At 43.2% G+C, this 14,501-nt stretch overlaps 2 protein-coding genes across 7 annotated transcripts; one reads left to right on the top strand and one right to left on the bottom strand.

Moving 5' to 3' along the window:
- Nucleotides 1-859: 859 nt before the first annotated feature.
- Nucleotides 860-8,994, bottom strand: ncoa4 (nuclear receptor coactivator 4). Of its 5 annotated transcripts, none has more exons than XM_029127698.3 (11): nt 8,754-8,994; nt 5,689-5,812; nt 4,304-4,444; nt 4,121-4,212; nt 3,560-3,668; nt 3,391-3,471; nt 3,165-3,287; nt 2,329-3,042; nt 1,965-2,249; nt 1,799-1,882; nt 860-1,698 (listed from the first exon to the last, which is right to left on the bottom strand). In XM_029127698.3, the coding sequence occupies exons 1-11, from the start codon at nt 8,789-8,791 to the stop codon at nt 1,693-1,695; spliced, it is 1,797 nt and encodes a 598-aa protein (XP_028983531.1). In that variant the 5' UTR covers nt 8,792-8,994; the 3' UTR covers nt 860-1,692. The 5 variants fall into 5 exon arrangements, with proteins under 5 accessions (XP_028983531.1, XP_028983532.1, XP_055358326.1 ...); XM_029127699.3 differs by having other exon boundaries at nt 3,406-3,471; nt 8,754-8,993; XM_055502351.1 differs by lacking the exon at nt 8,754-8,994 and adding an exon at nt 7,875-7,990.
- Nucleotides 8,995-9,279: 285 nt separating this feature from the next.
- Nucleotides 9,280-12,269, top strand: yipf3 (Yip1 domain family, member 3). Of its 2 annotated transcripts, none has more exons than XM_029127720.3 (9): nt 9,280-9,544; nt 9,891-10,091; nt 10,234-10,340; nt 10,423-10,468; nt 10,782-10,874; nt 11,032-11,163; nt 11,290-11,403; nt 11,483-11,606; nt 11,875-12,269. In XM_029127720.3, the coding sequence occupies exons 1-9, from the start codon at nt 9,473-9,475 to the stop codon at nt 11,994-11,996; spliced, it is 1,011 nt and encodes a 336-aa protein (XP_028983553.1). In that variant the 5' UTR covers nt 9,280-9,472; the 3' UTR covers nt 11,997-12,269. The 2 variants fall into 2 exon arrangements, with proteins under 2 accessions (XP_028983553.1, XP_028983552.1); XM_029127719.3 differs by having other exon boundaries at nt 9,891-10,130.
- The last annotated feature ends 2,232 nt before the right edge of the window (nt 12,270-14,501 follow it).

Below are 14,501 nucleotides of genomic sequence, written 5' to 3'. Positions count from 1 at the left end.
GTGGTTAAATAGCTTGGTTAAATAAATGATTTTGATAAATGATTGTTACGTTGAATAATGTTAACAATGTGGGTCTCAGTGTGTGTCAAAACACGACCGCAAGAGTTACAAATATTTGCCGATGTTGCGCTTCAAATGCTCTGTGGCGTTTTATTGTGAAAGTCCGGCGACTGGCCCCGCCCCCGGTTTCCCTTTTTCTTATTTCGTTTTGAACGTGGAGAAAAGGAGAATGAGTAAATCAGTATATCGCAAATGTGTTTTACCGATTTACGGAAACGAAACACAGCATAAAAAGATAATTTTACACATGAATAATTAATTGCACTTCATACACGGACCTATTACAACTGGTTATTCCAAGTCCGCTCTGCATGATGTGCAGCGACTGGTTCTAATGAGCCAATTAAGCTTTCAAGCTGCTTCATCACTTGGAGATCAAGCATTCTACACGTTAGGCGATATTACGAGGATGCTTCTAATGAAGCGGCACACATGGTGGATACACGTTTATTATTATAAGTAGAAAATACCAGTTGCCGATCCTAACATTTTATTTTGTTAGGGTTATATTTCCGCCCCACCATAAAGACCGCTCCGTGAAAATATTGTGACATTAAACCGGTCCGTGGCGCAAAAGAGGTTGGGGACCACTGCTCTACATGACCCATTTTTCTTGTCAAAAAAGACAAAACCCCAGCATGTGTTTTTCTTCAAATTAACAGTTTTGCTCCCAGGAGTGTGAAAGACCCATTATTTTCCCCTACTGAAGTCAACTGTTTTCACAGGTGGCCCATAACTCTACATTTAACCACAGAAGAAAACTGATGAGGAAGAGATGAATACTGTCTAGTGAGAGCTGTGCATCTGCAATATTAACACTTTATTGAAATTAAAGATAATGAAGCAGGTCCTCAACAGGTGGACATGATACAATGCAGTTACTGTTTATATTCATATATAACATACTTCCTGCGATGTCACAGACACTGTATTTTATTACATAACCTACCTGCTGACAAGCTGCTGCTCAAGGCATTCTGGGAAACAATGTTCTTACATTGTGTGGTTTTCTGGCTTTTAGCCTTTAGACATTGCATCAACTTAACTGACATCATTTCATGTGGAACACCAACATAACTGAGGTGCCAGCTGCTGTAAAATCGAAAAACTATATCTTCAATTATTGAAAGTATTTTTAAAAAAAGAAAAAAAGAATGTAGTTGAGTGAAGCCAGCTTTGTCTATTTTATATCAATTTCTAATCATGTACCAAATATTTAGCACATCCACTTAATACAGCTCTAGGAAATTATTATATTCAAAATAAAAAACATTGACATTAAGTATTTAAGAAATATAATGATTATTGTAAATGAATAAGCCAATTCATATTCTTTTAAAAACTACAAAGAGTTGCAGAAATGCTTTCTGTGGATCATCTCTAAAAGCTCCATTTATTGAGGTTTCCTGAGCTTTCACCCATATCCAGGCTTCAGGATAATGGAAGGACTCTCGGAACACAAATTCAACATCCATATTCAAGGACATGAGTGTCCCTACAGTCTTAGTACTGATCCTCATCAAGATTGAAGAGTGATGATGTTGCACAAAACAGAGGAAGGCAATGTGTAGCTTGTTGTGTCGCTAATCAGCAATAAAGTGACTCATAGGAGGAGGAGGCGCATCATTGTTGTCACATCTGGAGGAAAGCGAATGACAGAAGACAAAAAAAAAAAGGCAATGAAGTCTGAGGGGTTACTTTTAAGGTACACTCTACTCTCACTGTACATGTGACTCACCTGGACAGGAGCCTTGTGCAGCCATTTCTCTTTGTCTCCACCCACCTTCATACAGGAAAACAGGTCACAAACAGAGGGCAGCACCTACACAGTTGGACAGGAAGAGTGAGTGAACAGGTAACAAGAAACAGAAAAACTCTGAAAAGGAAAGAAAGGAAGCAGGCACCTGCACCTGGCTCCTCTTCCTCAGCAGCCACTTATCCTCCTCTTGTGTTAGAGTAGGCTGACCACTGGTTGCTGAAGCAAGACTCTGTGACTTTCCTGGGAGGATCCAGAGCTCTGGATCCAAAGGACGATGGAACAAAGACATGACGGGGGACTCCGCTCTGCTCTCCGTCCCTTCCCCAGGAGCCACCCAGGCAGGAGGAGGGGGGGAAGAGGTTTGCAGAGGGCTTCTGCTAGAGCATGGGCTTCTGATAGGATGCAGCCAAGCCTGAAGGATAGCCTGAACCTAGAGAGACATGTTGATTAGACAGCATGTGAGTGGTTGTGTATATACACTGCGTGTAACATGTCATAGCTGCTGGTACCTTCTGCTCCTGCTCCCTGTGGCACAAGGTGAGTGGGGCCTGCTTTGCAGTGAACTGGGCGGCATTGTCTGCGACCAATGTCGTTTTCATGGTAGGTGGGGTGTTGGTGGTGATGGAGACGCCGTTTTTGTCCCGTCCATCCTGTTGAAGCAGCCACAGGCTCAGAGCCTGTTTCCCACAGTTGTCCTCACAGACGCAGTCGTTGTAGGAGGAACAAAGCTCGTTGGCCCTGCAGGTATCTGGCACTGGCACCACCTGTTGCAGCCATGCTCCCAGTCCCATCACAGGGCCCTCAGGGAGCCCCACCGTGGTTTTAAGGCACTTGAGCTGGCCCAGGTTCTCAATCTCCATGGCCCTGGTGGTTTGGCAGCAGGAAGAGCAATCTGTGACTGACCGGCTTGACTCCGCCAGCCAATCACTGGGCGACCAGGTGTCCTCGAATGGCTTCAACACCTGCCACCACCGCTCAGCATCAGACACGGTCTCCATGGCAACGTAGGGTGGAGTGACAAGCCAGTCGTCCAGGTCCCCCTCCGGAGGAGTGATGTTGAAGTCTGATTCGTCAATCTTTTCAATGGAAAACGTGGAACTGCAGCTGCTGCTGGTCCTCTCCCTACTTATGGGGGTCTGGTTCTTGAGCAGCCATGCCTCCAAGTCACGGAGGTGGCCCCAGGCCTGCATAAAGTCCACTGAAGCCAGAACAGGGCATGAAGTCTACACAAACACAGGAAGTCGGTCGACATCAGAATAAGGGATAAAACACCTTACTGTCAGTCTGTTTATTGCCTGCTAGGTTGCAACACACATAACTGGTCATTTCCAGTCGGGTCTCTTACCTTGCTCTCAGTTTGGGACAGGAGCCAGTCCTCTGGGTTCTGGCTGAGGTTGTGACCAATAGGAGCACACTTGGCTGGACAAGTTCCCAGCAGCCAGTCGCTCAGAGCTGCAACCTCAGGCACCTGCAAAGAAATATGTTTAGACTGGAGACAACATGCGGACCTGTACATGCTTTACAACAGGTGACATGAGGTGATTAATTCTGCCTGCTCTCTGTGGAAGCACCTGGAGTGGAGGTACCTGTGTCTTGGCAGTAACTGGACAGCTCTGCACTGGACCTCTCTGAGGAGACACACCCTCTGGAAGCTGCAAAGAAGAACAACAGCACACAGTTGTTCAGCATCAGCCTGTGTCCATGTTTCCGACGCAGGTAATGTACCTCCAAGTTTATTACCTGTGCTGTGATACAACCAAACGAGGTGATGGCCTGTCTCAAAGAGCGTGTGTCTGCCTGGAAACTCATCTCAGGTGTTTCCTCTGGAGTCAGACTGAGACAGGACAACCTGCAGAGCCAAGGCAAAAGAACAAGCTCATATTACTTTAACACTGACTGAGCTGAGTACAGTATTAAAAACAATCTGGTTTAATAAAACAAAGATTGCAGCTTCCCTCACTTCTCTGATTAAAATAAAAGCTTTGCATGCATAGAAGATCCATTTATGGTTTCTATGTTGATGCTGCATCACATTAAATCTCCTACGACTGAACAGGTCAGAAAGAAAGCTGAAGGTGCTCAGACAGTCACGTATGGATCCTGAAGAGTGAGCTCAGCAACTTTAAGTCTTTACTAGAATAAATTGACTTCCACCAATGTAGGGCGGTGGTGACTGAAGGTTAACCGTTTAATAGTTGGTCACAGAGGCATCTGCTGACTAACACCGATTATCCCAGAGGTTAGAGCCAGGGTCTGGGTCCTCATAGCATGTCAGGAACAAACAAGCAACTCAGTATTTACTTCTCCATGCAACTGGTCAGCTGGTTGTTCAGGTCGTTGCTGCTGTGGGAGTTCTGCAGCTGGTGGCAGATTGCATCAAACTGACCCCGGAGCTGAAACACAGCCAGGAATCATGCTGTGAGCAACATGTATAGCTAATGAACGACCATTAACCTGTGTAAGCAGCACAGCCGATGTGTTTACCCAGTGCAGCTGATACAGCTGCTGCTGCAGCGTCTCCGTCTTCACCTGCTCCAGCAGCTCAATCTGACTGAGAAGCCAAACTTCTCTGCAGCGCAAAGCCTCCAGCTGACGGCTCACACAGCTCTGCAGCTTGGCACGCACCTGGGTGGACAAGTGAGACACAGGTAACAGGAAACTCTTCATGTCAGTGCTCAGTGACAAGTAACTTTGGAGACTTTTTACAAACACATCCTTCAAGTTCAAGAGTCTGAGGTTCTACACTAACACAAGCCAACTTCTACAAATTCCCACGTTGGGCAGAGCAGGAACTCTGTAGGAAACACTACAACTAACAGTACCTGAAACTGAAAAGTTGGGCCAGAATCACAAGTACACAAAGGTCCAGTACATCAGAGTCCAGCAGCTGCAGTCCGTCAGGGGCATAAACCCGTCTCTGTCCTACACCCATTTATATCCTGACTCGAACACACCTTGCTCGCTCTCTAGATTCTCCAAGCGCTTACTTGACCAGCAAAATACTTGCTGACGGGTCACCACAGCCCACAGCAGAACAAAAGCAGGGATAGAGCTCAGATTTTCTGGGGGGTTGGAATCATCGATGATGAAGCAAGAACAAATGACTGAGGACTGAGCTGCTGATTGATGGTGTGGACCACAAGAGGCCAGACAGGAAAGCATTGCCTCAGTCAGTGGCCATTTTTATCATAGTGATAATCTCTTGTTCACCAGAGCTATTTATGTTTTTATTGATATACACGTCACACACACTGGTAGTTTGTGCTGTGCCAGCTCAGCTCTTTGGACATTTGAACTACTCTCTGCCATTTTCTCACTGTGGGACAAACAAAGGTATGGCTTAACCTTTAGCAGCTTTGGGACCTTACTAATGTCTTCTTTCCTTACTGACTCTACAGTGGTTTTGACTCATGAGAACAGTGGGAGTTTTTAAAATTAGTTCATGTTATCCATGTACCATGTTTCTTCCCATGTGATCAAAATGTGCTGATGGCCCATGGAGTATTAACCTGATGTTACAGATTTTATTTACTGTTGCAACAATCACTGTTTCAGCTCATTATCAGGCTAAAAGCATAACTTCAGCTGCTAAATTCTGACATTTATTCAGCAGCACTTCTGTGACTGGACCTGAAACTTATCTTAAGCTCAAATGATGATGGGACCCATAAACGCCACTCCTTAAAAGTTGTATGCTCAACAGGTGTGTGAGCATACATCGAATGGCCTGGCCCCTCGTCTGCGGCCTCTAAGAAGCAAATGTAAAGACTTTTGTCTGTCCTTTAACATCTGGAGGAGGAGAAAGAGCAGCGGCACAAAGGCTCTGCTAGGTAACAGCTGTTGTTCCAGAGAAGGGTGATGATGCTGACCTCTTTGGCATTTTCTCTCAGCTGCTGCTCGGCCTTCGTCACTCCATTGATGGCATCCTCTAGCTGGTCCTGGGCCTGTTGGCACTGCTTCAGTCCACCCCCTGACATCTCGGCTGCCAACATCCTGCGTAGGAAACAGACAGGAAGCAGTCACTTTTGACTTAGTGGTTATCAGAATGACTTATTTTAGAGCAGATGCTACTGATTCTTCATAAATCCACAACATGTTTATTCAGGCTATGGTCATAACAAGAACACTTGACCACAAACCGAGCAGACAGTGCCCTTTCCCCTCTGTGAACATCCACAGGACGCAGAACACAAACTGAGCCTTCACAGTAGTATCACAGCTGACACAGCCACGGCCTCACTTATCTAACAAGCACACCATTTGGCAGCAAATTACTCATTAAGAGCTAAACAGCTCATGTTCATTTCTGGAAGTTAGAAAATGATCACATACACAGGTTTGGATTCAACAGCAGGAGAGTTCTGTGGAATCTCACTGGGTCTCACAGGTCTGGTGTAGTTTTACTGGTCACAGTCTGGATTATGCCAGAATGTCTTGTATCAGTAAGGATTTACGGTATCCATAAATAGCCGAGTGGTTTTGTGGTGTATCATAAGAACAGAGTGACTCATTACAGGATCAGGTCCATACAGAAAACTCTGTATGGACCTGTTTTCAGTTCAGATGAGCTCTAGTTTGTCACTCATGCACTGTGTCAACAGCTCATCGCCTTCTAGTCTTCATCCCTGATCCAGTGGTCATCAAGCACCACTGGGACAGAGCAATTCAACTTAAGCTTAGATATTTCCTGTAGTACTAATAAGATAGACCTTTATTCGTCCCATAAAGGTCTGGAGAAATTTCCATCTTGCAGCAGCAGTAGAAAACAAGAGCAGAGTCAAAATTATTCACAATTTAAGTAAAATTAAAAATATCCTATATACACACACACACATGCACACTGAGGTGATGGGTAATTTCAGCATGGATTGACCAGATATTGCACAAGGTAACAAGGTTTGCCCAAACATTTGTATGGTGACCACAGTATAAGGTGACAATTGTAGTAACAGTTACAATAACAGTGATTTACTAGGAGCAGCTTAGGTTGTAAAGTCTTACAGCAGCAGGTAGAAACGACCTACTGTGTCGCTCCTTCAGACACTTAGGATGTATCAGTGTCACTGAAGGAGCTGCATAGTGATGACAGGGCATCATTCTCCATCATGGATGATAGCTTAGCTACCATCCTCCTATTCCCCACCTCCAGCACTAAATCAAGAGGCAGCCCCAGAACGGAGCTGGCCTTCCTAACCAGCTTCTCCAGTCGCTTCCTGTCAGCTGCTGAGATGCTGCTGCACCAGCAGACCACGCCATAAAAGATGGCTGATGCCACAACAGAGTCATAGAAAGTCTTTAGGAGTGGTCCCTGGACTAATGATGCAGTATTTCAGTTGGAATGAAATTACTTCCACATAGAGTAAAGTCCTTCACATATATGGCTACAGTACGTGAACAACACACGTGACATTTAGTTAATAACTGAGCTGCTGTCTGTGTGGCCAGGATCAGGTCCTGGTCGGTGGGTGTGACCTGGTCCGATGCAGCAGGTTTTTGTATCAGCTGTAAACAGTCCTTTACATGCTGATAAAAACCAGCTGCACTTTATCAGACTCCTCCATATGTTTGTTTCATTATAATGTAACTTCAGCAGCTTACTGTCAGGGTTTACTGAAGGATTAACATCAGTGTCAAACTACTGAATGATGAAAGAACTTTAAACCTTAGTCTGACACTAGCTACAACCCACAGATACGAGTGTTTTGTCAGAGAAACCGGTTTGGGTTTAACAGCGGGCCAGTGGGTGAGAGAATGTGGAGCTTCACAAGTTCTGTGTGGTTTTACTGGACCGGTTTATGACAGAATTACTACATAAACATGATTGACAGTGTAGGAACAGACTAACTAACGAGCTCGTATATTACAACACCGTTTACAGCTTAGGTTAATGAACTTAACTTGGATTTATGTCACAGTTTGTCAGTAACGCATTGCCACGTACTTCTATAATTAATTTACTGAGCGTTAGTCCACGTTCGCAAAGCACGTTAGATGCTTCGGTACCGTACCTCATGTTGCTAAATCTACCCGACACTGAGAGCAGATCAGCACTGACCCAGAAGCAGCTCCGGTTCCAGCGAACGATGGAGAAATGAAACCGCTGGAGAAATGAAACCGCTTTAACACGTAAGAGGGCGGTTTCAGAGGAATGAGGAAACTGGGACAGCGCCATCAGCGTCTGCAGATGCGCACGTACTCACTGGGGGGGGGGCGTCACGCAGGGGCGGTGGACTTAGTGCCCCCAGCGATGATTGACAGCTTAATCAATACAGCTGATAACTGCGGGTTGGCAAATGTGTATATAGTCTGATTTGTCTAACAAAGCAACATGGCCTAAATAGCAGTAAAAAGTTTGGGCATACAGGTCTTAATAGCACAAAGAAGGCACTTAAAAAGCATGCGACAGGAAAGAGCAGAGGAAAGCATGTAAAGCATGTAATTACGTATTGCCCAAAATATATGATTGAAAGAAAAAGGATGATATATATCCTTTTCCTTTCAATCATATATATATTATATATATATATATATATATATATATATATATATATATATATATATATATATATATATATATATATATCTCAGTCATCTTCTTGTACTATTTCGATTACTGCAGATTTCATCCAGGTGACATTAGTGGACTCATAAGCTAAAATTTTGATTTGTTTCACAGTTAAATAGTTACATTTTATTAATCTTTTTAGATTTATATATATATATATATATATATATATATATATATATATATATATATATATATATATATATAGTCGGTGGGATAAGGCATTCAACCTATACAAACTAGTCGTGGTTTCACCGACTAGTCACCAGAGGTAACAGCATGGCGTCATGTGAACGGAGCTAAAAAACTAGCTCCCATATTGCCGGTCTCACAGTGGCTGATTCCTGAGCCTCCGACGGTTTAACTCACCGTGAGCCTTTAGTATGAACTCTCGCCTTTGAGGTCATAAGGAATCCACGGTAATTCGGCCAGACGTTGAACTAACAACCCTGACAAAACTCTTAGAAAATACCGGTACCTCCACACGATACACAAAATGTCACCACAATGATAGCGTGCAGCTGCCAGCTGGCGGACTGTAGCATCGCGAGGCCTGGGAGCAAAAGCTCGCTGATGTCAGCCGGGACACCGGAACAGAGCATCGCTACCCCCTGCTGAAGAGCAGAGTACACCTCCTCATTTATTCAGGTCCAACCGCGGCTGTTTGTACAATGAATTACTACAAATTTAGAGCAGCAGACTTCGAGAATTCATATTATAGACTCCTGACACTACGTAAACAATTTACATTTTTTGTTTCACTTCAGGATTAATTAACTGTTATGTGATTATGTTCCATCTAAAAACATAAACGCAAAACATAAACAAAATAGTCGAGTCCTATAGAACACTAGGATCTCGCGACAGTTTGACTCAAGACGTCAGCGTCATGACGCTTCTCCGCGTGATGACGGTCAGAGCGCAGGCGCAGCAGTGTATGTTGTTATGTAGACGTTAAAAACTGAAACTTGATATATTTTTTCCCGTCTAGTGACATTAAAGTTCGTCACTCCGCGACGGGAACTATTTTACTGTAACCGAACCAGGGCTAATACCTTCATTCACCTGGTAAGGTGCTGCGGGAGAAGATGTCTGCGGGCTCCGGGAGTAGAAACACGAACACGGAACCGTGGGGCAGCTTCGATGATAACCTCATCCAGGTTAGTTAACATAACCTACAGGCCAACGTCACTTTGGTCTCCGAGGAGCTAAATTGTTAACAGACCCTTGACTATAACCTGGACGTCGTTGTCAGAACACCTGTAGAGAATCATAACTTAACAAATAAATTTTGTGGTTAATAATTCACCTTATGCTTATGTGTGCGAATGGGTGAATGTGAATGCAGGCTCAATGCGCTTTGAGTACCACTAGGTAGAAAAGAGCTGTACAAGTGCAGGACCATTTACCATATGCTGCACATGTTAGCCTCATATTCTGATGTCTGATGGATGAAAGGATGACCGTTTTCTTTCACTTCCTTGTTTGTGGACGCCACATGTGCAGGGCGGGGGTTCAGCCGTCATCGACATGGAGAACACGGATGACACATCTGGCTCCAGCTTCGAGGACATGGGCGAGATGCACCAGAGGATGAAAGAGGAGGAGGAGGTGGCAGCTGAAGCAGCTGCCACTGAGGATGATGATGGAGAGTTTCTGGGCATGAAGGGGTTAAAAGGTCAACTGGGCCGACAGGTTGCAGATGAGGTAATTCCAGAAGGTCAAAGGTCCAAGCAGTTGATTCAGGCAGGATCCGATTTACTGACTTCACTGTTAGTTTTCCGTTGCTTCCGGCTTCAGAGCACCTGCAGAAATTGCTATTGTTGTATTGCCTGTGCGGTGTGTACAGGTATGGCAGGCAGGGAAGCGCCAGGCATCCAGAGCCTTTAACCTGTACGCTAACATTGATATCTTGAGGCCATACTTTGATGTGGAGCCAGTGCAGGTGCGCAGCAGGTAGAAGCCACCACTATTCTCCTGTCAGCTGTCCTGTATTTTTGCTCCCTTCTCCATTTAACTGTCATCTGCTTCGTCTGAGGTTAATCGAGTCCCTGATTCCTGCCCGCATGATCAACTTCCCACAGGTAATCTCATTGGACTGTTCTCGGGATCATTGAGAGGGGCTCAGATCAATGATAATAATTTCCTAGGCATTAAGGACGTAAACCTAAAAAGAACAGTCACTCTTCAGCTACTGTACTGCGCAGGAGATTGCATAGTGGAGGCATCTTGACATAGAAGCAGAAACATGGGGTTTAATCCTGTAGAATGTTTAAGCAGGAAGTTAATGCTACTGTAAAGTGGCTGATATCAGCATCTGTACTTTTTGCAATTAAGACTACAAACAGAAAAAAATACTAATCTATTCCAGATTCAATTTTTTTCCTTACTCTACAGAAGATTGCAGGTGAGCTGTATGGTCCTCTGATGTTGGTGTTCACCCTGGTGGCCATCCTCCTGCATGGTATGAAGACTTCAGGAACAGTCATTGTAAGGATACATATCCTAACCATCTGGAATAAGTGTTTGGGAATCATCAAACTCTGTTGTGTGAATGAGTTCAAATAATTTCAACCCACAACTGCATGTTTACAATCTGTGGATGTTTGAGACTGTGTGTGAATTTTATGGTTCCGGTGTATTTCAGAGAGAGGGGACGCTGATGGGAACAGCCATAGGAACCTGTTTTGGTTACTGGCTCTGCGTTTCCTCCTTCATCTACTTCCTTTCGTACCTGGTTAACGCCCAGATCACAATGCTGCAGACACTGTCCCTGCTGGTGAGTACTGGTACTAGGTCTGCACTATAGAATCTACATACATACATATGTAGTGCACACATGGCTTTATTACAATATACAAAGTCATACAGTGTCTTGGTGTTTAAAACAAAGCTCTGTTGTCAGGGATACGGTCTGTTTGGCCACTGCGTTGTTCTCCTCGTCACCTACAACATTCACTTCCACTTCCTGTTCTACGTCCTCTGGCTGGTGATCGGGGGACTGTCGACTCTGCGTATGGTGAGGACTTTGTCTTTCATCAATCACTGTTTTCTCCTCTCCTTAACTGTAAACTGACCTGGTGTCATGTCTGCTCCAGGTGACAGCCATCCTGTCTCGTACAGTCGGTCAGACACCTCGTCTGCTGCTCTGTGGGACTCTGTCCGTGCTGCACATGTTATTCTTGCTCTACCTGCACTTTGCCTACCACCGCATTGTGGAAGGTCAGAAACTTTACTTACACCTACCAATCACACCTTTAGCTCAGACTATCACACAACCAGATTATTTTTTTTCCACCCTGCTTTTCTTATGTTCAAAAAAACTAACCCTAATTTAGTTTATTGTAGAACCAAGATGATTCTGAAAGCTGAGCATAGCTGGTTTGCCATTGTTCCTTAGAACTAGCCCAGGTCTACACTATCGAAGGTTTGTGATTGTACGTGTGGCTGGACCACAGCACACCTTCATCCCCCTTAACCGTGGTTTCAGGGCTCTTGGACTCACTGGAAGGACCGAACCTGTCTCCAATTCAGCGTGTGGCCAGAGACGTGCCTGAAGTGATGCTTAATACTACGATGAGAAGTCTGGGGAACATGGCGAAGACCCGCTGATGGCCCTTGAACTGTTTTCCTTAGAACCTAAAATGACAAAATCCTCCCACCCAAAAGTAGCATGAGTGATTTGATAAAGACAATGCATGGTTTAGAGAAAGTAAATGGACTTTTGGACTTTGGGTTGAGAGGTTTCTGTCACATTTTCAGCAGTTGATTGTTTTCTTAACCTTTTTTATGCTGTCTGTAAGTTTTGGTTCATTGTTCTTTGTGTTTAGATCTATTTATAGTTTCTGCAGGAAACTCCAATAAACTCAGTGTAATGTGGTTTAACAGGCCTTTGTAGCTGCATCATTACTATGTTTCTAGCTGGTTTTTATTAATTTGACTTAGCACTTACTAAGTGACTTTATCCCGAGAATAATTTATCTATTATAATATATTTTGTTGGTAAAAAATAATACAATATCTAGTATTTATCTCTTATGTTAATAGAGCGACAATGCTTTAACTACAGGTGATTATGCAAAAGCTATTTTTTTACCTTTGCTGTTAAAGCAGAGAATGTAAATCAGGCCACAAAATATTCTTTATTTGATGAACTGGTCCGAGTTAACAAAACGTGAAAAACGGATTTCAAACAGAACACCACACACAAACTGCTGCAAAGCTGCGATAATAATGTCGTAACATATAAGCCTCAACTGCGTTTGAACGGGGCAACGCGGCCTGCGTGGATCCATCACACCATCACTTGTCGTGGGTGGCTCCGGGTAGAGATGTCCAACTCGAGACCTCCTACTCTACACAGCTTAGAACTTTTGAAGCAGAAGTGTCGTCAAGAGGATCTCGATCAGAATCTCAATCTTATTTTTTTTGGTTGGAAAAACAGATCTAAAGCTAACATATAATTTTCCAGTCTCTCCTAAAGAATACACCACTGTATTTGATGGTATACCTACAGGATCAATAATGTTGGCTGGAGAAGCAGGTTGTTTTTGTTATCAACTATTTAACAGAATTGGGCAACTGATGTCTTATCCAGAGTTCTTAGATAAATACAGGAATAGGAAATATCTGTTTAACACAATCTAAAAATAGTTATAGGAAAATTCGAGTTTTATTTCAGAAAGAATTAATATCTGTCCCACATGTGACCTTTTTTTGGAACTCTTTTGTGAATGATATCAACTGGAAAGAAGTATGGACAATTCCAAATAAGTCCTTTATAACTAACAAAGTAAAAGAAGTATCATTTAAACGTATCCATGAATATTATCCTGCAAATCATTACATGACAAAGTTTAAACGAAACATTGACATGAACTGTTCGTTTTGTGGAAATTACCCAGAGACTGTCCAGCACCTCTTCAGGATCTGCTCATACTTACTTTTTTTGGAAGGTCTTAAGCAGATTTATTGTTAAAGGTCTTTACAAGGAATTTGCCATTAATAACAATGCTTAAAGAACCATAAATATCTGTGTTACCTACAAATTATTGTATGTAATTCTTTCTTATTTATTGATGTACCCCCTGGCACAAATGTCACTTGTATATTTGTATAAAAATTGTATACTTCCTGCTACGAACAAAGTTTGTAATTTTTAAAAAAAAAGGTCACGTGACCAATGCGAGCGCGTGGTGTCGACGCGTCATGTGACTGCCGAGAGGCTTATCTGCAGTTTGAACGGGCTGGTTATTTCAATTAGAGATGGCGAAACCGAAGCCTCATGAATCACTGAGCAACTATGATACAGTTGGTCTGAAATCGACACATTGATCGACACCATTTGACACAGTCAAAACAACGACATCTGCTGGTTGTGTGTGAGAACTGCATCATAGCAGACTGACCATCAAACCCTCGCTGATACGTGGTTGTTCAGGAACACAGTCCACATGTTTTATTGTCAAATAAAAGTTATTTAATCAAAGGTGTGTAATTTTTTTTCTGCCACTACAACTCTTTTACTCAACTCTTTATTTTTCCACAGAACATGACTTTAATCACCTTCTCATCATCTCTCCAGCTTTAGAGAAGAGCCGTTTGCACGGCACTGATGTCTGACTAATAAAGATATTTTTATTGGAATTGCGACTTGTCAAAATGTAGTTTTAGTCTTTAATTACATTTTGAACTTGTCATAAATACATTACAGATATCCGTAATTTGAAAATTGTCGAGCTTAAAGATCGTCTATCATGTTATATATCATCTCCGGTCCGCTTGACACGTTTATAAAGCTCTGACATATTGAAACAACCAGTCCGTTCAAACTGCAGATAAGCCGCTCGGTAGTCACGTGACGTGTCGACACCTCTCGATCTCATTGGTCAGGTGATTCGAAATGCGCTCGAGATTCTGCTTGACGATACTTCCGCTTCAAGAGATCGAGGCTGAGTCTAGTGGGAGTTCTCGAGTTGAACATCTCTAGTTTCAATATGTCAGAGCTTTGTAATGGCATTACACGACAAGCGGACAGGAGATTGATAGATGATCTTTAAAATAGACAGAGATCACAATACAGATATCCATAATGTATTTATGACAAACTGTAATTAA

This window comes from Betta splendens, chromosome 15 (assembly GCF_900634795.4).
Source record: "Betta splendens chromosome 15, fBetSpl5.4, whole genome shotgun sequence".
NCBI lineage: Eukaryota > Metazoa > Chordata > Actinopteri > Anabantiformes > Osphronemidae > Betta > Betta splendens.
The sequence above is the reverse complement of the archived record's forward strand: the minus strand, read 5'-3'. Positions and strand labels throughout refer to the sequence as shown.